This window comes from Eumetopias jubatus, unplaced genomic scaffold (genome assembly GCF_037043125.1).
Source record: "Eumetopias jubatus isolate StellerSeaLion01/CBP00866 unplaced genomic scaffold, mEumJub1_p1.0 scaffold_5, whole genome shotgun sequence".
Taxonomy (NCBI): domain Eukaryota; kingdom Metazoa; phylum Chordata; class Mammalia; order Carnivora; family Otariidae; genus Eumetopias; species Eumetopias jubatus.
Genome location: NW_028274811.1, coordinates 57,132,210 through 57,156,955, shown reverse-complemented (window position 1 = coordinate 57,156,955; position 24,746 = coordinate 57,132,210). Strand labels below are relative to the sequence as shown.

At 41.4% G+C, this 24,746-nt stretch overlaps 1 protein-coding gene across 1 annotated transcript in view; it reads right to left on the bottom strand.

Annotated features, from left to right (window-relative positions):
• Positions 1 to 24,746, bottom strand: part of SV2C (synaptic vesicle glycoprotein 2C) — a 200,361-nt gene that overhangs the window by 144,365 nt on the left and 31,250 nt on the right. The window contains exon 2 of the mRNA XM_028114546.2: positions 9,431 to 10,106. Coding sequence (XP_027970347.1) covers positions 9,431 to 10,007 — 577 coding nt within the window. The 5' untranslated portion in view covers positions 10,008 to 10,106. The remainder of the gene's footprint in view (positions 1 to 9,430; positions 10,107 to 24,746) is intronic.

Sequence of the window (24,746 nt, the reverse complement as noted above, 5' to 3'; positions counted from 1 at the left end):
TTTCTTACATTAAAAAAATTTCATTAGAAAAACTCATTGTGTCCTCATCATTTTATATTTGAAAAGAGATCTCAATTTTGAAATCGAAGATAAGAACTATACCCAAGGGCCTCTTTTACTTTTTCTCTCACAATCTTGAAAAGGCCAATAAGAAATTTCTAAGTTTAAGGTAAGAATGTCAGTTTGCAAAGATGTGGGTTGGGAATACTTACTTCAATAATTTATCAGATTAACTCTTCAAGATGAATGTAATCAAACCATTTCCTACTCTCTGGAGCATTCTGCAGGAAGCGTAGGTCCTATAAAACTCTTGTTACGTAAGAATATTGAGAGGTTAGATTTCCCATGAAAGGGGGTGGTTGCATCTTCACGTTTGGAATTCAAACCTACAAGCCCAAATTATTTGTAGTTATTAGGTGATTAACATTTCAGATTGCTTTATTTAAACCAAGCTGCAATGAACAAATTCTCTAAACGGACAACGGATCAGCAAGTTCTACAGCAACTTCAGGGAGAATTCCACACTGAATCAGGATACGTAAGGCCAGGACCACCAATGGAATCAGAATCCTCATTCAGGAGTGTTCTAAGATGTAGAGATATAGGGCATCAGGATGCCAGGATCAGTCTTCAGGTTCAAAGCTGTATTGTGGGGAAACCTCTAACGAGCCTCCAAATGACAGAAAGGCATTTATTATCACACTCTGACCATTCCCGAATGCTGCCTATTGGAAAATTTCAGCAATGTGGCATGGAGTTTCTGTTCACTCCTATCCTGTGGAAATGGATCACAGACTCTCTGGATGGAGGAATCTTTTCAGGCTGCTTGGGCCAACTCCACTAAGACATTAGAAACTTCACTTCTCTCAGGAGAGTATGAATGACCAGAGGAAATAAGACCCAGGAATATAATGGCAACAAATTATTGAGACGTCTTTTCCAATTTGGCAATAATGAATCCAAATAAGATTTTGCTAGTGTTGGTGGACAGGATGTTCTCTAGAAGCCAATAATTTTTAATTCCAATTGGAATCACTGTGACAACTTAGAGGCTAAACAGAACCAGAGGGCGTACACACACACACACACACACACACACACACACACACACACACACACACACACACACACACACACACAGTGGATGTCAGACCTCCCTTCAAGATACCAAGGCAGATAGACGTTAATGACAAAGGGATTAGGCAGGGTACACAGTGCTGATCCTGAAATCTGCAGTCTACGCTTTTAGAGTACAAAGACCCTCCTTTTAAATTTTAGAACACATTTACAGAAGTAGAAAAAACACTCCTAAAATTCATATGAAAGCACAAAAGACCCTGAAGAGCCAAAGAAATCATGAGAAAGAACAAAGGAGGGCATCACACTCCCTGACCTCACACTATACTATATCATCAAAACAGTACGGTACTGACATAAAAACAGACAAATTGACCAATGGAATGGAATCAAAAGCTCAGAAATAAACTCAAGCATATATTGTTAACCAATATTTGACAAGGGTGCAAAGAATACTCAATGGAGAAAAGACAGCCTCTTCAATAAACAGTGCAGGGATAATTGGATATTTACATGTAAAAGAATAAAACTAGACCCATAACTTACAGCACTCACAAAAACTGTCTCAAAATGGATTAAAGACTTAAGTGTAAGACCTGAAACCATGAAACTCTAGAAGAAAATAGATGAATAAAGCTCCCTGACATGGGTCTTGATTTTTTTTGGATATGACACCTAAAGCACAGGCAACAAAATAAAAAATAAACAAGTGGGACCACGTCAAACTACAAAGCTTTTGCACAGCAAAAGAATCCATCAACAAAGTGAAAAGAATACCTATGGACTGGGAAAACAATATTGGTAAATCATATATCTGATAAGGGGTTAATATTAAAAATATTTAAAGAACTCCTACAACACAATAGCAAAAACCAAATAACCCAATTTAAAAATGAGCAAAGGACCTGAATAGACATTTCTCCAAAAAAGAGATATGAAAAGCCAACGTGTATATGAAAAGATCCTCGACATCAGTAATCATTATGGAAATGCAAATTAAAGCCACAATAAGACATCACCTCACCCCTGTCAGGATGGCTGTCACCAAGAGGACAAGAGATAACAAGTGCTAGCATGCATGGAGAGAAAAGCGAACCCTGTGCACTGTTGGTGGCACTGTAAATGGGTACAGCCACTGGGAAAATAGTATGGAGCATTCTCATAAAATTAAAAATAGAACTACCATATGATCCAGCAATCCCAACTCTGGGAATATATCCCAAGGAAACAAAAATTCTAACTGAAAAGATACCCGTACTCCCGTGTTTATAGCAGCATTATTTGGAATAGCCAAGACATGGAAAAAACCTAAATGTCTATTGATGGGTGAATGGATAAAGAAGTTATGGTGTACACACACACACACACACACACACACACACACACACACACACACACACACACAGGAATATTATTCAGCCATTAAAAAACCCCAAGGAAATCCTACCATTTGCAACAACATGTTGGAGGCATTGTGCTAAGTGAAGGCATTATGCTAAGTGAAACAAGCCAGATGAAGAAAGAGAAACACTGTATGCTCCCATTTATATGTGGAATGTAAAACAACAATAACAACAACAACAACAAATACCCAAAACCTAAACAAAAAAAAAAACATAGAAAAAGAGATCAGAGCTGTGGTTAGCAGAAGCAGAGCGGGAGGAGGAGTAGGGAGAAACGGAGGAAGGTAGACAAATGGTGCAAACCTCCAGCTATAAGATAAGTAAGTACTAGATGTAATGTATAAAATGATGATTCTAGCTAACATTGTTGTATGATACACAGGTGAACCCTGAGCAACACAGGTTTGAGCCATATGGGTTCAAACTATGTGGGTTATATACACATTTGTTTTGATGATTACAGTACAGTACAGTAAATGTATTTTCTCTTTGTTATGATTTTCTTGTCTCTAGCTTACTTTATTATAACAATAGAGTATATAATACATGTAACATACAAAATATGGGTCAATAGACTGTTTATGTTACCAGTAAGGCTTCCTATCAACAGCAGGCTATTAGTAGTTAAGTTTTGGGGGAGTGAAAAGTTAACATGGGGAATTTTGAGTGTGCAGAGGGTTGGTGCCTCTAACCTCCACGTTGTTCAAGAGTCAACTACCTAGGAAAGTTGCTAAGAGGGTTCTTATTCCTAAGAGTTCCCATGATGAGGAAAAAATGTTTTGCCTTTTTCCCCCTCTCTTTTCTTTTTATTGTATCTATGGGAAGATGGACATTAGTTAAACCTAGTATGGTCATCATTTCACAATATATGTAAATCAAACCATCATGCTGTACACCTTAAAATTATACAGTGATGTATGCCAATTATTTCTCAATAAAACTGAGAAAAATATATAGAGTATACCCAGATGCTGAAAGATCAAAGCTTGGACTAAAACTAAGACTTCATCACTTTGTTATCAGCTTGGATATACTGGTCTACCAGTGGTCTACCAGTGGTCTACCTGACAGCACTGGGAATGGGTGATACAGACTGAATAAAAGGACTGATTCAATGAACACTGAGCCAGTTTCTACAAAATGCCTGCAGTTTAGTGGCAATCAGCAGTCAATAGGACTAAAGCAAAAGGTACCTCGAAACTTGAAGCTTATGTTGTTTTTTAAATATAGACAGCTAAAGATAAAGGAGCTAGAAATCTCGAAAGAATATATCTTCTTTTGTTAATACCTAAAAGAATAAAGGAGTGCATGGAGGGATGGAGAAAGAAATTAGGGAGAATTCAGCTCATATCCATCCATCTCAGCCTTCAAGGATATCACCCTTTTTATAAGTGGCAAACAAAGTAAAAAAGGTAGGTAGGAGCTATAGAAGGAAAGGTTAAAAGACACATTTCAGGTCTATTAGAGATTTGTTTGTTTTATTTACCATTGTAAATAGGAATACCTAGAGTCTAAAATCACGCCTGTCACATAGTAAGCGCTCAATAAGTTTTTGTTGAATGAACATTACAGTTGTCAAGAGAAGATATACGAATGCCAAATAGTCTGACTTGATACAGTGGATAGCCAAGTATTGACTAAAATGAAAATCACTGCTCCATTTCTAGCCAAAAATGTATTCTAAATTAACAAAAATCTATATTCTAGAATTATTTATAAATCCTTTTTTAAACTTCCAAGAGTTTCCAAAACTGAAGAAAATGTCAAGTAAAATTCCATTCATATGTGCAAATATATTCTTAATGCTTTGATGTTCGTGGTCTACCTCCGTTTTTGCCCAATATGCCAACTGCCCACCCATTATTGTGGATGGTCTAAAGGAAAACCCACATGTACTACAATAGGATATTTCTCCGGGAAACCCAGGGGACCACCAAGGTAGGCCTTCCACGTGCTAGCTACTTCCATCCAGTCCTACTCTGGACCTGGGTCCTACATGTTCCAGACCTGGACGTAACAGCACATCCTAAACAGATCCATCTTCAGGAGCAGACTCCCAGTAGTCAACCTCACCAAGACAGATGGAAAAAACCAGAATGGACGTTTGGTTAATTAAAACAAAAAACCAGAATTGCCAAGACTGGCATCCTTTGGCAAGCACGTTCCTGATGGGAAAACTCTAAAGAAAGCTCAATTTGAAATCTTTAAAGTGCTATGGAGCATGGAATTAGAATGAAAGGTCTTTGCTACAGGAGTCATGTCTTCCCAGACTCCAGGCTAATGTGGTCTTCCTTAAAATAGGGATGCATGTGGTCCCAAAAACACATAGGTTAAAATTTTTAGGTCAGGGCATACCACCCCTGACGGCATTTAGGAGGGCACTGCCAACATCTGCATCCAACTTTCTCTCCTGTTGGTCTTTCACGACCAACCACGAAGTCCCATTCGAAACAACACATTCTTACTTTAGATATATCAGTATCTTCAGGGAGGTCTCAAAGTGTTAATAATCTCACAGGCGGTCATCTCAAATATTTGTTGAGATTCTATTAAGTACCAGGAACTGATTGGGTAGGGGAGAGACAGTAGTTAACAACACAGACAAAAAGCCCTGGTCCCATGGGGTTTACTTTCCCTCTATTTTAACTTCTACTACTCTGCCTCTTTAAGATGACTTTGTACTATGGGCTGATCTCACGTGTTAATTCTCAGAGAAAATTTTATTCTCATTTGTGACTGTTGCCATTATGTACTGTCTATAAATACAAAACAACAACAACAACAACAACAGAAAACAAAAAGCAAAACCAGGCAATATCCTCTATTAGGGTTTTGGAAAAGGACAAAAAAGATCGAATACCAACAGGTGATTACACTGTTGGAGTCCACAAACAAAAAGTGAGTTTTAGATCATCCTTGAGACACCAAAGTGGTATATTTCTGCCTGTAATTGAGAATATTGTCTTCTCCTAGGAGTAAAACCAATCGAAAGGATTTCAAATGAAAATGTTAGAGAACTGGAAAGGAACATGGGATGAAGAGCTGGGATGTGTGTTCCACAGTCTGCCTCTCCCAATACACAGCCCTGGACTAAGCAGGTCGCCCACATGCCCAGGGCTCCTCCCCTCACTTTTAAGATGACAGGGTCTGAAACCATGAGAGGCTATAGACTCTGAGAAACAAACTGAGGGTTCTAGAGGGGAGGGGGTGGGGGGATGGGTTAGCCTGGTGATGGGTATTAAGGAGGGCACATTCTGTGTGGAGCACTGGGTGTTATACACAAACAATGGATCATGGAACACTACATCAAAAACTAATGATGTAATGTATGGTAACTAACATAACATAATAAAATTAAAAAAAAAAAAAAGATGACAGGGTCTGCCTAAATCCCTAAGACACCAGCAGCTGGGAAATACCATGATCTCCCTTGATAATAGGAACCAATCCTTACTCATCTCAATCTCCCTTAAAGGGCCTTGGGCCACGCCCCCCACATAAAGCCACTGCATAAATAACTGCTTAATCCAACACAGAACCTATATAACACCAGAGTGGCAGCTGAAGTCACCGATATTCCAGATAAGATGTGTAAAAATTTGTGCTGTTTTTTAGCTACTGAACCCTTTATTCACCTAGCCTTGCTCACTAGGTTCGTCTCAAGAGCCGTCTGCACAGCCAAGAACTTCTTCAATGGCTGCACCGAGAGACCCTTTGCAACCTTACCAGCACGACCCTGCAGCACCCAAGAGTTCCACATCTCTTCCTTTCCCTGCAGGGAAAGGGCCTTCCCTTCCAGGCCTCCCCGCTCTCCTGGCCGCTCCTCTTGCCCCGGCTTCTCCTTCTCGGCCCTCCTCCTCACCACCAGCCCCGTAAACGGCATTTTGCAGGACAGCCCCGGCCCCCTGCTTAAGGTCACTGGCAGGGTCATCGTAAATGTGATGGCTCACAAACCAACCGTGCTTCAGCCCAAATGGAGAGCAGCCCACGGGGCTCTTCGGACACCCCCAGGGATCTCATAGTGAGAAGTCTAAAGCCAACCTTTCATCCTTCTTCCTCGTGATAAAACCTGTCCTCTGCATTAAGCAATTTGATGAATCGCCTTCTTTTCATCAACTGTCCACTTGCTCCACCATCAGATTTAATCGAGGACCAATCCTTGCTGACTCCATCCTCTGGAACCTGCCTTTCTTAAATCCCTGCCTTTTCCCCGCCGCGTTGGTGAGGTCCTAACCCCTCATGTGGTCTCTCAGCCTCAAGTCTCTTTCTTTACAGCTCTCTACCAGCTATCGATACTTGTTTCTTTGTACCGCTAACCTGCAGGCATCTGTGAGTTCTCCGTACTAGACCGTAACTTCTTTGGATATAGAAACCTTGTCCTTATTTGTCCTATCATCACCTGTCGTAACAGCGTGCTGTGCACATAATAAGGGCTCAATAAATACACTTTGGCAATAAAACATGGATTCTCTTAAAGTGACTGCACTTACCCCCTCAAAGAGCAGCTTGTTAGATAATTAAATATTTACTCTAACTTTCTCCCAGCCCATTAACAATGTTATATAAATACACAGACCATACACACAGACACACGCACACACAGGATGCTCTTAACTCCCTTTAAGTCAATCATCTTGCAAACGCCAAGAGATGATCTATCTCCTAAATAACTGAGACATAAATTGGTTCATATTTTTCATTCCTGGTCCTCCTTGAGAAAATGACACAATGCTCAGTAGCAAATGAGAAATTATTTTGCAAATCTATAACCCCCAAATACCCCCAAACATGGGTCATGCATCTTTCTTGTATTTTGATCCCACTACTGTGACTTAGTGTGGTAATTACCTTACAAAGCTATTATTCGATGAAATGAAAATGGCAAAACACTTTAAATGCCTGTCTAAAAAAACTCTGTTAGAATGCAATTATAAGTGAAATTACAATGGCAAAATAATTGAAATGCGAGTCCGGAAGGCACAGTTATGAAACCATTAAAATGCTTCTGCTGAGGGCTCGCAACGTTGAGTGAAACCATACACTCCTGGGGACATATTTTTAATTCACTAAAGCAGTCAACATTCATGGAAAGATGAAAATATCTGGGCTTCGATTTTTCCACCGCATTCTCTACACTTCTGGGTGCCACCTAGGGGTGTGTTAACATCATCGGGGTTTGCAGGTTTCTGGGATGGACTGACTGATAAGAGAACCATGGGCGATACTGTGCTTCCATTCAGCACCAAGAAGATAAAGGCACAAGGGCAAGCTTAGTTTAGATTTTCCTGAAATGTTTCCAATATAGATGCTAGGATCACAACGTGAAAAGATGTTTGTCCTAAAATCAACCTTGCAATTATTAAATATGTGTGTGGATGTATTTCTAAGGATCTAGCTTCTTAAAATGTTCTGCTGATGTATTCCTTTTGCAAAATCTTGATCAATATTTTGATGCCAAAATAACTTACAGTAGTTATATCTGCTCACCAAAAGAAAAAAGCAAAGACAAAATACAGTGCTAGATACACAAGCGATACACTGAAATGATCAATTTGACAAATGATTAAGGACCCTCCTCTGAACCATGTTCTGCATTTTGATGGCTGAACACGCAGATGAGTCTACCAGCAAAAACATGCAAAATGTGCCCCATTCCCACCCTCTCTCCCTCACAGTCGGCTTCCCTGGATCTATCTCACTCAGTTAATCGGCTAAAGAAAGAGAGGCTAGGAGGGAGTCATATAAAGAAACAACTATTAAAAGAATAAGATCCTTTTCTCATTCATGATTTTCTCTCTCACGACATCACAGAGCAGGTTAGAAAATGGCATTCTGGGGTGCCTGGGTGGCTCAGCTGGTTAAGTCTAACTCTTGATTTCGGCTCAGGTCACGATCAGGGTGGCGAGATCAAGCAAGGGAAATGAGTGGGAATGTTAACTAAGGCTTTGTAACAACGTGAACCTTGAGGGCATGGTAACTTAATTTTGTTTAATTTATTTAATTAATTAACTTACTTATTTATTTTAGAGAGAGAGTGTGTGTGCAAGCATGTGCAGGGGGAGGGGTGGAGTGAGGGTGAGGGAGAGAGAGAGAATCCTGAGCAGACCCCACGCCCAGCACCGGGCCCGATGTGAGATTGTGACCTGAGACAAAATCAGCTGTCAGATGCTTACCCGACTGAGCCACCCAGGTGCCCCATGGTAACTTTAAAACAAAATATCAAATCTGCTATCTAGATATTTTATAGAGAGGTCATATTATTTTTACACATATAATTTAGATATTAATAGGATTTGAAAGAGATTTTAAAATTACATGAGGAGGTTTTTCCAGTTTAGGCACAAAGGTATGGACTTTGAAAAAGATAGAAAAAGTCATCTAGAGAAAATTCTATGAATAAGACTAACTGAAAAAATAAACAAGCAAACATATACATAGATCATAGAAAAAAAATTAGCAGGGTCCCCAAAGTATTTAAATCGCAGTATTACACATAAAATTTGAAATTTGAAATCACATTTGCCAGAGTTTTATAGAATTAACCTCCATATTTAGGAAAGTACTCAAATAGGTTTTCATATAATAATTTTATTAACTCCCAAAGGCATATCTTTGGATGTTAATAAAGGAGAAACCAATAAAACATTTATCGTATGGTAAGTTAAAATCTATTGCCCTAACTTTGAAATGCACAATGTTATAAGTTGGATTGATGGATGGATAGATGATAAATATGGTATTAAATGTTAACTATAGGATCTGGGTGGTGGATATATATGGGCATCCTTGTACAATATTTTTGATTCTTCTGTTATGTTTAAAATTTTTCATAACAAAGTATTGGGGAAAAAAATGCACTGCTCTAGATGAAAAGTATCTATTCTATTTGTTAACTGTGCTCAACAAATAATCCGGGTTCAGAGTTTGTCTCACGGACACAGTGTACTCACCTAGCCATCCGGATCCTGAATTTGGAATGCATAGGTCTGTCTCCGCGCTGGGCAACACGAAGCCAACAACAAACACCTCCACGCCGTCCGCCATCAGGGCCATGCCCAGGACAAAGAAAAGGGCCCACTGGAAACGGCCGTGACCACACTCTTGGATTATCAGCTCATACTGCTGGGCTAGTTCTTCCTCATCGGCTTTCCTCTCTGACTCCAGCTCCTGCCGGTCCTTGTGCACATCGCCCTTGGGCTGCCCCACTGACACAATGCTGTCCTTCCCTTGGTTCATACGGGGGATGCCCTGATACTCCCCTTCATAGATTTCCTCATCTTCATCATGACCCTCAGTAGCTTCACTGGAGCCTTCATCATCATTGGCCTCCCCACTATAGGTCTCTCCCGGCGGGGAACAGTCATCGTCCTCTTCATCTTGGAACCGACTGTAGGACCTCTGCGTGTATTCATCCTGGGCCCGGTCCACTGCCTGATTCACCTTCTTGACTGTTTGTTTCTTCACCTCTCGGGCTATGTCCTTGGCGCCCTTCATCAGTGAAGTCCTATCCTTGTAAGAGTCTTGCATCTTATCTCAACCGATGGCCAACGTGAAGATGGGAATTCTTCAGACTCCGGTCAGTGGTTCGGCCCTGACTGCATCATCCACTTTGGGGTCAGAACAGAACTGCAAAAGAAGAAAAACCACACAAAATATTTAGTATTCCTTTCTTGTCTTTTTTACCATTTACTTCTCAATCTCTTTTCACTGCCCCCTCAGACTAAGACACAGAATTAGCTTTTCCTTTCTTTGATCTCACTGTCCACATGCACACCGGATAATGACTCTCTGCCCAGGTGTGACTCGCGCTTGGAATACTTACGGGTTTTACTGTTGTTATTATTATTATTTGGTGTTTAAGGAACTCTGTCCTCTGGGAACTTTGATAGAATACACAGGCCTTCCCCCAGAGAGTAAAACAGGACATCTGGCGCCTCTAAAAGTACACTTAACACATTTTGCAAGTGTTATAAAGATATACTCTGATTGAGAAAAATAGTATTGCTCAGAGACATACACACACTGCAAAGGCAAAACCAGAATATGAGAAGAATCCTGTCTGACCTTATTTCCTAATAGTGAAAAAAACCCCAAAATTGCAGGCAAGCAGCCCTATACACGATGCTATTGGATCATATATATATATATATATATATATATATGTATATATTTGTAAAATTCGTTTCCCCTCTACTTCCATTATATCTCCTTCCAATAAATAACAAAGACTCATATGGCACCCAAAACCGCAACTGAGTATTTCCCCCTAGCATAACCACAGGACATGGACAGAATTCATCAAATGACTTCAGATACCTTTGATAAACACTGAATTGGAACATATAGTTTGTCTAGTCAGGGTCTGTCCTTTCAGAGGCCACCCCCAGGCTAGCAGGGACAGGTAAGCCGCATGCCATGCCCCTTCACAACCCCACCCTGTAAGTACTCCAAGCTTTGTCTCTACAATCTTCGTCTCTGGACACACACACACACACACACACACACACACACACACACACACACACACACCCCTTGTCCTACTGGCACTCCAATTAACTGCTGTCTTGGGTACCAGAGTCATGGGTCTCCCGTGACCCACCATTTGGTTTTCTTTCTCACTGAGATCACCCTATGTCTTGGCTTACGTTCGGGCTGAACACATGGTAACTGATCTTTCCCTTGTCCACTGTGCTGTCTCCTCTGGTGGCCCACCATTTGGAGAGATGATGTAAAAGTGAGAGTCACTCTCCTCCATCATTAACTCCCCAAGCTCTACTCTGTGGCAGCGTTGCAAACCATGAGTTACATAATAGCCATTTCTACCTTCTTTTTGTACCCAGTATAAAACACTTGATAAGTAGCTATACAAACATATACTTAAACGGCTCATTCAGACATCACAAACAAACCCAGCAATAAAGACAAAAAGATGTTTGTTTCTAAATGGACTGTGCATTTCATGTTACCACTGAATGACTACAAATGCCCAGGAGGCAAACAGAAGCATGGTTCTGCACAGCCCTGTGTTTTGGAAGACAGCAAAATGAAATTAAAATAAACATATGATTACAAGCCTTTTTGCCAAATGTCTTAATAGAGGGTTTTTCTGTATGTCCTCCTTTTTCTTTTTCTTTTCTTTCTTTCTTTCTTTCTTTCTTTTTTTTTTTTTTTTTGGAGAGCTGAGAGTCAGGGGCAGGGAGAGATGGGAGGATCCATGAGCTGAGTAAGAAAAGATGAGCAGGCAGTTGGAAAAGAGTTTGAGGATGGAGGCTCAGAGACTCAAATGATATACCTCTGTTTCATGGTGAATCGCTGAGTTACATATGCCAGACATCATTTTAATAAAACAGTTTGATTTCGTGCATACTCTATGCCAGACATTGTGCCAAGACCTCTCTATACATTTCTTAATTTTTTTATTTAATCCTTACTTCAATCCTCCAAAATAGGTATTACAGTCTCCATTATACAGGTGGGAAGATTAAGGCTTATTGAGATTAAAAAAGTGGCCCAGGGTCACAATGTCAGTGGAGGTGCTGGGGCTCCAGCCCAGATGTGTCTGACTCCAAAGACTTGCCCCTTACCCCTCTCTGCTTCACCCAGTGCTCTTGCTAAGGTCTTACGAAATGCAGTAGCATGCTTCCGGGTCATTCTGATAGCTTGGTTTCCTACACAAAAAATTGTTTTATAGCCTCTTGCCTAAATCATCTTGTAGGTTCTGAAACAAGGGGAATTATTGTGATATCTTCACTCATGATAGGTTTTATATAGATAATAATTCCAAAACATGGTCTTGTTGGTTCAGATAAACCATCCCAACATGATGGCTGTACTTCAAAAGATGATCCTGTAGTCATTCTAAGATGTCTGTGGCCAAGAAGGGCAGGAAAGAAGGCAAAGCAATGAACCTCCAACCGCCTCCAGTCAAGTGCAGACGCCCGTTCCCCGTAATTCAAGACGGTGTACTTCTCTGTGAAATAAGGATAATGACATAACCACCTGGCAGTGTTGGGAGGATTAAAAAGTGGTGTTTACTCTGTGTCTAGGAGGAAATTTGACATATATTTAGTGATTTTACAGAACCCGCGATAAGGAATCAGGGGCAAATCATTTATTAAGAGGAGCTGGTAAAGGAGGGGAAAACTGAGGCTGGACAGCAGTTTGAGGCAGGATCCTGGGGGGTGAGCTTCAGCCTCTGCTCAGTGTTATTCCCACTCAAGGCGAAGGTATGGGGCTTTCACACTCCCACTCCCGCCCATTGTTGGCTAAGGGCCACCCGGGGTGAGGATGGACTGCAGGCACTTCCAGCTCTCTGCACCCAAAGCTAGGCAGTTCCCGGGGCCCAGGGACAGTCCTCTGAAGGGATACAGATGCTGGCTGGTGGAAGCAAAGGCCCACTGGAGCCAGGGGAGGAGAGCGGAGACAATGGGGGGGATCCAAGAGTATCTAGGCAGAACATTGACAGGATCTCCTACAATAACCATTTAATAGCTGCTTGTTTAGATGCCCTGCTAATCATACTAAGCAGTAAGACCCAGAGCTGGTTAAAACCTATATTTACAGAAGCGGCTGTTACAACTGAATAATATATACAGCACAGTTTACCTGATGTAGTTAATGACATGCACAAATCAGCTCTATTTCCATGTGTGTGACAATCATTTTGCACAAATAATAATTTATACACATAAACGAGAGTTATTCTGGCAAAACAGAGTTTCAGTTCTTTTTTTTCCTTTGATGATTCATGCCACACAGCGTATATTCACTCACACCACGTACTATATCAAAACCATCCCACACGTGTTCCCGTCACGAACAACCCTCCGCAACACACACACAGATGTTTCTCTCAGTTTCCCCACACTGTCCCCAAACCTCCAGTCCTTCCTTCTGTTTTACCCCTCATCACTACCATCATCAAAAGATGTGGGAGAGCGCATCCTCACCAACACCTTCTGGGATCTTCTGGATGCTGGGAAAGTCCATCATTTTAATAACTGTATTTATGCAGCTTTGAAGCCATTGTGCACAGAGTAATGATAGCAATTATAAGAGCTCACCCACTATTACATCGGCCTTGTGCTAAGCACTTCAGAGGTATTATCAGACAACAAGAATCTTAACAACGGTCATATGCTTTTAAAATTTTTAATAAATAAAAAAAATTAAAATAAATTTCCCATTTTACATGTGGGAAAACTGAAACCTGCCCAGTAAGAATTCGCACTTACACAAGCCTACTCCAAAGCCCAACCACCTACACTGTATCTACCAGCAATTAGTAGAAATGGGAGCCCATGAGGGCAACAGAGATCTGAAACTGCAAAGTTGGGGCAGAGGACAGCCCCACCTCCCATGCCTGGATGATAAAAATGCTCAAAAGTACTTGCAGGTCTCTAGCACTTTGGGGTTGGAGGGAGGGGTCATTATCTAACAACCCTCTTTCCCTCCTAAGTTCGGATCTAAAGGAGACATTCAACAGAGGAGATAAATTGTGATCACTTAGCAGCTGTTGGAGAATCACACCCACACTTTATCCCTGATGCCACACCTTCTTTCCCAGCCCTGGGACTCTGTACCACGAAGGACTCCTTCCTGGAGGGAAGGCTGTCCAGGGAACTCTCCATGCTGCAGGAGTAGCAGACCTCGTAAGCACCTCCATGGGGCTGAGGCCAGCAGGCCAAGGTCTTTCCCCCAGTTTGCCAGAGAAATTGCTCCTTCTTTCTTGGGGAGGAGTCAGGGTATATGCATGGGTGGTAAAGGGAGAAGCTGCAAGTGTTTTTTTTTTTTTTTTTCCCCCACATCTGTCTCTCCTGGGAAGCAGTGGAAATCCCTGTACCTGAGTGGAAGTCGAGAAGTGGGGAATAATGCTTCGCCTTAAGTCAGTGCTATATAATTTGGTCAGGACAATAACAGAGCACACTAGCCACCCCAATGAGAGCCTTATCACTTTTTATCTCTTATGAGGTAGAACATAAAACTAATGACATGTGATGACATTATAGTAATGCCACAAAATAGAGCTTCATTAAAACAAAAAGGCAATGACATGAACATTAAAATTTGCAACAAGTTCAGAAATGTTTTGAGGGACTCTATAATGCATTAGTCCAAACTAATATACACTTTAATCTATGATTCGTGTCAGAAAGAAAGGCAATACTTAGTATTCACCACCCACATTGCAAGTAGGGCTGATTGTAAACAACTAGATACCTCTTTATTAAGGCTGTTTCACATGTCTAAAGATAACGATTTTTTTTAAAGGCTTACAATTTCATTGAGGTATAATTTACATTGAATAAAATGCTCTGGTGATTATTAAAAGAACATAGTGCAACGGATATGGTGCAGAACACCAGCTAGATTATGAAGATGCTTATTCTGGCAGAAAACATGGTTGAAATGCTTATTCAGCACAGGTTTGAAACCTCTGGACCTTCTAGTAACTGTCAACAAAAAAGAACAGCATATCTGAGCTCTGGACTTTGGTGGAGAAAGATGAGACAATGGACATGGCCTTGTAGGAGCTCTAAGTATTACGTAAGAGTATCCACACTGCCTGACCTTGTGCAATAGAGACACTATTTGAAGGTGACTGGAGTTAAAATGCAGAAATGCATATCTGCAGCAAGACACCATTCTGCAAAGAAGCTTTCGGGAAGGCGGAGAGGACATCTGAGATAAAGGAATATATACTGACCCATCATCCCAGCCTGTCCAAATCTTTGACATTAGACTTTTATTTAAGAATGCTGCTTGTCCTCCAAACCTTTGAATTTATGTGTAAATATGTGTAAATTCCCATTCTTTGATTTCCTTTCATTATTGCTTAACCTAATCACAGCTTCCCAGTTACGCACAGTCGGTTTCCTCCAGGCACTCAATCACATCTTCCATTATGGTTAGCCATGAACGCAATAGTCTTCCCTATTGGAACATAAGCTCCCTGAAAACAGGAACTTAGTAAAATAAAAAGCTATAAAGCAATGTTACTGAATGAGGACATAAGCAGTGTAAGGGAGCCAACTCTCTCACTGCCCCTTTCATCATGAGGGACTCGCCTGGATCAGCATTTCCGCCAAAGTGCAGTCTGTAATATGTGGACCTACAAGGAGCTCTGAGTGGAAAAAGTTCTATGGTCAAATAAATTTGGGAAGTTTCTGTCTCATACTAAATAGGTCCTTCTCTAGAAGTGTCACAGTTCAAGCTTTTTGTAAAGACCCTTGTTCAAATGTGTTATCCAACCATTTCCCACCCTTTCCTAAAAACAGAATGTCCCCACTCTCAACAGGACACCAACGAGCAGTCCGGCATCCAAATAAATGCCAAGATCCTTTTAAATTCTAACATGTCTATGGGCATCTGGGTGGATCAGTCCGTTAAACGTTTGCCTTTGGTTCGGGTCGTGATCCCAGGGTCCTGGGATGGAGCCCCATGTCGGGCTCCCTGCTCAGTGGGGAGTCTGCTTTTCCCTCTCCCTCTGCCTGCCACTCTGCCTACTTGTGCTCTCTCTCCCTGTCAAATAAAAAAAAAAAAAAATCTAAATTCTAACATGTCTATTAAAAAATACCCTAAAACTCACTAATTAGAATTAATTGAGAGAAGCAGGATGAAAGGCAGAAATTCTACATTAAAATAATATTTTTAAATGAAAAACAGTATTTCAAGTCTATGAAAAACTGAAATTAAGTTTACAAAATGTAATCTCTTATGAGATATTTGCTACAAAAATAAAGAATATTTAGTATATCTGCATATTTTTAAGTAATAAGTCATTCAGAGAGCCTGGAAATTTTTATTTTAAGTATATTAACATGCTTTTTATGCAGTTTTTAAAAAGATTTTACAAAGAGAGAGAGAGCATAAGCAGGAGGAGTGGCAGGCAGAGGGAGAGGGAGAAGCAGGCTCCCTGCTGAGCAGAAAGCCCAACACATGGGGCTCAATCCCAGGACCCTGGGATCACGACTCGAGCTGAAGGCAGACGCTTAACCAACTGAGCCACCCAGGCACCCCCTTCTTATTCAATTTTTGCCCATTTGTGTATTGAGGTATACACAATATACCTGGTTTTAATGTGGCCCCCAAAAGATATAACCATGTCCTAACCCTCAAAAGCTATGAACGTGACCTTTTTGGAAAAGAATATGATTAAATGGAGCATCTTAAAATAAGATCATCCTGGATTATGTGGGTGGGCCCTAAATCCAACGGCAAGCGTCCTTATAAGACACAGAAGAGAGAAGACATAGACACAGAAGTAAAGCCACGAGAAAGTCGAGGCAGAGATTACGCAGTCAAAAGGCAAGGAATGCCCAGAACCACCAGAAACTGGAAGTGACAAGGAGGGACTGTCCCCTTGGGAGAGAGGGCAGACTTGTACCATCTTGAGCTGTGGAGAAAATAAGTTTCTGTGTTTCAAGCCACCCAGTGTGGTAATTTGTTAAGCAGCCCCAAGAAAAGAACACAAGATCTGTTTCTTATTGAATTTTAAGAACTGTTTATATATAAACTCCTTTGTCATACATGTTGTAAATACTTGTCTCAGAGGGCCTCATCTATGGTGTTCTTGCCAGGCAAAGCTATTGACTGTTTTATAGTCTGTTTAAAATGTTCTTTGTTCATGGGTGTTTGGGTGGCTCAGTCGTTAAGCGTCTGCCTTCAGCTTGGGTCATGATCCCGGGGTCCTGGGATCGAGCCCCGCATCAGGCTCCCTGCTCCGCGGGAGGCCTGCTTCTCCCTCTCCCCCTCCCCCTGCTTGTGCTCCTGCTCTCGCTATCTCTCTCTGTCAAATAAATAAATAAAATCTTTAAAAAATAAAATAAAATGTTCTTTGTTCATGTTTTTTGCCTTCAGCAGTGTATTAAGGCCCTCCTGAGATTCCAAAATATTCGTCCATATTTGTTCTAACTCATTTTAGTTTCATTGTTTAATGTTTAGCTCTGGAATTTATTTTGCTTTATTGTACAAGGAAGGGATTTTTACAAAGGAATAAAGAAATATCCCAGAAACATTAAAATGCCCCTTTTATGAGAGACAAAATTCCTATGTATGTTAGTCTCTCTTCAGTTTTGAATTCTGCTACATTGCTATGTTTATCTCCTGTTGCCCTCATACCATCTGGCTTTAATTTTTATCACTTTGTTATAAATTTAATATCTATCAGTGCATGTACCCCTCAGGACTCATCCTTTGCAAATATTTATTTGCATCCCATCTAATTTGTCTTCCAAATGAATTTTAGAATTGCTTAGTCATTTTCCAAGAAAATTTTCACTAGAATTTTAATTGATTTATTTTATTTTAATTTGTTTTAATACCGGACAGCTCGTCAGTGTCCTGTTGAGAGTGGGGACATTCTGTTGTTAGGAAAGTTTGGGAAATGGCTGGATAACACATTTAAACAAGGGTCTTTACAAAAATTAAAATTGAACTAAGTTTGTAGATTAATCTCAGAAGAACTAAAAGTCTTAAAATAGTCATCCTGTCCAAAAATATATCCTTATATTTATTCAAGTCTTCTTTTACATAACTCAATGAAGTTTAGACATTTTCTTCATATTGTGCCAGTTATTTAATGAACACGATGCATACACACACATATATATATATTTTAAATATTTTATTCATTTGTGTACTTGTTTATTGGTTTCTCAGAACCATGACCTATATTCTGGCCACAAAGTTTAGCATCTGTCAGATCCATTTGGTGGGCAAGGAAGCGTGCTCTCTCCCACAGTAAAACATTGGCCTCAGTGGGAAGGGAACTCCCTGAATTTCAATCATGGAATAGAGCAGATGAGCTGCAAGTGTTGGGCCAGGCTTGCTTACGGAGACTTCAGAAAAGGAAACCTCTTAACCATCCTGACAGTCTCAGCTCAGCTGTCCTCTCTAGACCCTTCTATGTACCTGGCCCATCTCTGGTCAAGTGTTAAGAGGAGCAACACTGCAGGAGAACTGGCAAGCAGACTCAGAGTGTCTTCAGTGGAGCCCAGCAGGAGTACAATATCCTAGATTCCTGTCCCGAAGTAAGCTAGCAGGATGCTGTCACCCCTTGGGGAAATCAGATGCCTGAGGAGCATCAAAACAACCTGCATTATTAGGCATAATCATCTACAAATCTGTCAACCACAATTCCTACCCTTAAATAAGAGCAAGATATTCTCTTCCACAAAATGACCAAAGACCTTCTGGCAGATGAGTCCCCTGGTATTAAACAGAGGCTACCAGATTGGAAAGGGACCATCTGGGGATGTGGTAATAACCACTCAGAGTGAAAGTGGTCAGTTCTGCTCCTTTCACTAAGACTTATGAATAATGGGAAGGAAACTTGAAGAGAAACAAAGCCAGGAACTGAAGTCCTTCCCAGAAGCACATGGGTTAACACAAAGGCTTTCAAGGCCTGGGAAGAGCAGAAGGAAAAGAGCAATTTCCCTTAACAATTCTTATCTCCTCTGGGACTAAAAAAGGGGCCCCCAAAAGATCCAATCATTCATTCAGGAAGTATTTATTAAGCACCTACCCTATGCCAGACACTCATCTAGGAGCTGCTAGGAGCTGAAAATAGGAGACTGAACAAAACACACAAAGTCCCTGATGGTATGGAGCCTTTCTTTCGAGTGACAAGACAGGCAACAAACGAATAAATATATAATTTCACGTAGTGGTAAGGCTACAAATAAAAATAAAGCAGGGTAGGAGGTTGGAGCAGCACTGTCCCACAGAACTCTCTGTGATGATGGAGATGTTTTAGATCTGTGTTATCCAATAACAATGGGGCAAAAATTTAAATCTAAATAACCACACCTGATGAGTAGCTACCCTATTGGACACGGTAGGGTTAGGGTGTGCAGGAGGGGCTGCTATTCTAAGAGGAATAGTCTGGGTGAGAGCCTCAGAATAGAGGAAAATTGGAAGCCTGATTAAGGCCAGGGCCATAAGCCAGACTGCTCTCCAGGGGCTCCGAACTTTCCAGACACAGGAGCAGCAAGAAAAAGGTGGACAAAGGCAAGGAGGCCAGGGGCCTGAGTAGAGTCAGGGAGGGGTGACAAGGGAAGTGACTAGGGACAGATCATCAAGGACTTCGAGGCCACAGGAAGGACTTTGGGTTTTACTCTAAGTGGGGTGGGTTTAAGGTAGGAAATCTAAAGGAAGGCAGCTTAAAAACCCTATTTATGTAAACATTGGAAACACTTTCTCTTCTTTTACTGTATCTTATTAGTCCTGCTTTTCACATCTGTTCCAATCTTTGTTCTGACTATAATCATCTGATAATGAATAGGACAACTTCAAAATAAAGGCAGCATTTATTAAATGTTTTTAAAGACAGGTTTGAGAAAGGAGGAGGTCAGCTGGAAGAAAAGTTCCTCAGAACAGACAGAGAGCAATCAAGAGAAAAATCCAACCCTCCAATGTACCGGCCTTTAATAAGGACCTGTGATCAGTTACCCTTCTCCATATTCCTCAATCTCACATCAGAGCTACTACAAAATGAGACTAATTTCCATTTCCTCTGCTTGCCCATCACTGGAATTAGAAGAGAAAGAAGTGGACACAGGCAATTTATAACTTAGATAGTCATATCTTACATGTTTAAAAGTTGGCTAGGGAGCCAAATACTGGTGCCAGGCAATTACTTACATGCAGAGACAGAACACTACAAGAGTCAGGTAATGCATACACTATCTCAGTGGAATAAACACCTGGTTATTCCTACATTGGTACGGAAACTCCACCACATCCCTTGAGCAAACAGGTGTCCTCAACATATTAAAATGACCTAAATGATTAGACATAAACAGGGGTCTTGTTTGTAAGTCAAACACACACCTGGGTTCCAATCCTGCTTTGGCGCCTTGCTAGCTTTGTGACACTAGGCAAGTCATTTACGGTTTTCAATCATCGATTACATTATTTATAAAGTGGAAAATAAAAGTTCTGCTCGGAGGATTACATAAAATAGCATCAAAGGCAACCCTGGGCACATGGTACTTCCTCAGTAAGTCCCAGTGTACTTGAAATTAAAGAAGTATAGAAGGATGTCATTCATAAATATAATTCACAGTCCAGCAGCGACAATGCTGGCAGTTTCCGTTTTTGAAAGAAAAAAATGACCATTAATCATAGGTTGGCGGTGCGCCTCGCTAGCCAGGAGCCAGGCTGGGGAACCACGAAGCACAGGGCTCTTTCGGGAGAGACTCACGAGGTGTTTATGGCTGTTGCTGAGGTACACACCCTGAGGTCTGGCAGCAAGGAAAGCTCCAAGAGGAATGTCTATTTGTCTGCTTGTCTTTTCTGAGCTAGTCAGGCAACGTGATTAGCATACTTGCAATTTTCATGCAATTTAAAGGCAGAGCCAGATTTATCAAATCTGCCTCTTTCATATTATCACATGGATAACAGAAAATCACTTTCTCCCAGACCTCAGGTAACTCCTTTCACGTCAACAGGAGAAAGGAACAGACTCCCCCAGGCTCGCACTATTCTCCCCTTAATGTCTGCAGGCGGCATATTTTCTCTTTCCGCCTTATCCCTGTTTTACATCATAAATATTTCCTTTTGCAAGCTGCCGAGGGCATGGCTACCAAGGCAGCTGCCTTTGTTTACTTCAGCACCTCTGAGCACGTGGTAAAACGCCCAGAGCTTTATCCCCAGGGATGCTCTTATTGTTCCCTTTGCTCGTGGCCTCTAGGAGGAAGGCACCGGAGACTTCCTTAACACCTCCACCAGAGCTCTGTGGCTAAATGCAGGTGCAGCTTTGAGACGGAGGTGTTGTAGTGGTGCGAAGCATGATCTGCAAAGCAAAAGAATGGAGTGTTCCTGGATTCAGGGTACCACCTACTGCCCAGGGCTCTCTCTCTCTCTCTCTCTCTTTTTCCCACCTGGTTATTATTTTTTTCTTTTTTAAGTTCTGTTTGTTTTTTTATTCAAATTCCAGTTAGTTAACATACAGTGTTGTATTTAGTTTCAGGTGCAAAATATAGTGATTCAACACTTCCATACATGACTTGGTGCTCACCAAAATAAGTGCCCTCCTTCATCCCCATCCCCTATTTCACACATCCCCCCCCCACCCCGGTAACCATCAGTTCCTTCTCTATGTTAGAGTCTAGGACTCTCTTGCTGCAAGATAATTCTGTGTGATCAAGGTAGCCACTGAAGAACAGATGCCCTCCTCTCTTTTCCAACAAAACCTTTTCCGTTGCTGCCCATGTGGAAAGGAGCTGCTCAATAATTCACAGGGGACATATATAAAAATGGGTAGGGAGTTCCTAAAGTACTCCTCCCTTCCCTGACCTATTTTTCTTTTAACTCCTCAGTCCAAGGAAATGTGGAAATCGTGGAATTCCAAGCTCACTAATTGGATCGATAAGTTAAATATTGGGGGGCAAGAGGGACTTCTTGGTTTAAAACCTCTCGAATCGACTACTGAATATTCCACCAATGTATGAGAACAGATGTGGGCCTACAGCAACAGTCAAAGGGAAGTCAGAATTCTTCTATCCACCCCACCAGACTACTAGTTCTTTAAAGGAAGAGACTGGGTTCATCTCATATCCTTAGTCCCCAAGGCAATACCAGACACTCATTTAACTAACAGCTACTTTCACCTACTCCACAGTAGGGTCTGGACTCTCCCTAGACTCCGTGCATACAGAAATTAAAGGCACGGGCCCTCACCGTCAAGGCTATTTCCATTTAGTGGAGCATCCAAGCACTAAACAGATAATTATCTTACAATGTAATAAAAGCTATGTGCTGGTACATGTTATTCTGATAATCTGAGCTAGAGTGAGATCTAAACTGATTTGACCAGGCAAAAGGTGGACAAGTAAAGCAGTCACAGACTAAGGAATTAGCTTATTAAGGCCATAGTAGGAACTCAGTATACATTGAAATAAAAATAAGCAAACATGTCGTGCATGAGAGCCTTTGGCACAACTGTACCTGTGTCAGAACAAAATAAACAAAAGCAAAAACAAAAATGGATTTCCAAATGCCTTCTGTAACTGTCACGACGCTGGAGCCAATAGTCAAAGTCAACCTTGACCATACTTGCTAAAACTAAATTGTTCAATTTCTTCCATTAGTTTTTGGGTGTCTCACCTCTCTGACATTGTTATTCTCTACAGATTAGCACCAAGGAGGAAGGTATAAACACACTTTCACAACTGACAGAAATACATGATCGACACCTGATCATATACAGCAGTGTATTCTAAAATGCACTCCAAGAGATATTAAAAAGTGTCCCTCAGAAAGAAAGTTTATGGACCATTAAGATGGGAATACACCTGTCACTTTCTCACAACCTCCACTGCTCATCACCTGGTCCAAGCCACCATCTTGTCACATCTGGACATTACAATAGTCTTCCCGGTTCTACCTTTGACCTCAGAGGTTCTTGTCCACAGAGCAGGCAGAGTAATCCTTTCCAAAGATAGGGCAAATAATATCACTCCAGGGTTAAGAGCCCTCCAGGGGCTTCTCCCTACCCCCTTTGCCTCTACAAGGCCCAGCCCATCTCCTTTCTGGTCTCATCTTCTACCCCTACACCCCCTTACTCCATCCCAGCCTACTACACTATGCCAAACACTCTTTTGCCTCAGGGCCTTTGCACTTGCTATTCTCGATGCTTAGAATGCTCCCCCTCCCCATAACTGTTGCCTCCTTCCCTTACTTCCTTTTGGTCCCTTCACAAATGTCACCTCCACATAGAGCCCTAGACCATTGTCTAAGACAGTGCCCCCACATCATCACTCTCCGACCCTTTATGCTGTTTTTCTTAACATTTTTTATTATCCAACAACATATTGTATACTTTTTACTTTATTACTTGATTATCCCCAGAAACTATAAATTCTATGAGAAAAGGAACTTTTATTTTATTCTTGGCTAAATCCCCAGCACTTTCTAAAGAATGCCTGACACTTTCTAAAACTATGTGTTAAACAAATGCCTGAATGTAACACTAAAATAAGCAAAACTGAATCTTTTCATTGTTCTTACTGTTTTTACAGGCCTTGTCAGGGCCTTTGATAGGCTACCCATGCTCTGTGTGCATCCTTCCTCCATGAAGGGGAAAAAGCAACATCATCCATACTTACTTGACCCTGCAGCCCAAAATATCTTACAGAACAAGCATTCTCAGGACGAGTATTCGGGTACCCTCATCAGGAGTCAGATGCAACAGGGTGTTGCCAACAAGAGAAGTTTCCCTCAAAAAAGACAGAGGCCTTCTCTCCCAATCAGTGCAATTCCTACAACACAGGAGCAGGATGAACACCACTGCCTCTCAATAGGATCCCAGAAAAGCAAATTAATTCTGATGTTTCTCGGTCTAATCTTGAGGAGGCAAATTAGTTTAATGCTACCACTGGGTCATCAACTGTTTCCGTCATGGCCAGTACGGTCTGCAGAAAGAGGCTTGCTTTGTCTTCCTGTCTTCATCAGCAGAACAGAATCTAATTCTAACAGTCCTGCAGGTCACTCTTCCAATGGAAATACGTGCTGGAAATATCCAGGGTAGAGGAAGGAGGACAAAATACAGCTCCTTCCTGGAAGTGTGCCTTACTTTACCCTCTCTCAATCTCTTCCACGTAATTCACAGGTCGTAATTTTAGGTATTCTTCATTAATAATCACCTTTGCTATAGTCATAAGGAAATCACATGTGGTTCTTTAAGAAAGGTCTAGATAAAACAAAGAGAATTAGTGAAAGGACTTTAATTCAAAGAACCATTAAAAAACAAAACAAAACAAAACAAAACAAAAAAAACTCCTGGGTCATGGTAACATTTAATCCAGTGCGTATTTCTGAGAGTCTGCAGCACATAGAAGTTAAGCAGTGGGAGAATGGAGAGTTGGAGAGGCGTGGGAGACAGAGGGAAGGAAAAGCAGCCTGTTCCCTGTGAAGTCACTCTCTGGTGGGACTCCAACCTCCTTACCACGAGCTAGAATACACAGACTGTGGGGCGTGCTGCGCACACAAAGAGCCAGGACAGGAGGGGGGGGAAGGGGTCCATTTCACTGGCCTGCTAGAAGGCAGAAAAGTCCACCGGTGGAGTGTGGGCTCTGTCTTAGAGGTGATTCTATTTTAAAGCAATGCCAGTGGGTGTGTGAAGCAGATTTTGAAAGACTCATTAAGAAATGACCAGTGCCTTGGGCTTTAAGAGAGTATTTGGGACATCTGGCCTTTGAGGACTAGCCCACCATGTCTGCAAGGGAAAAGAAGGGTAACTACAAGAAACAGCACAGTCAAGCG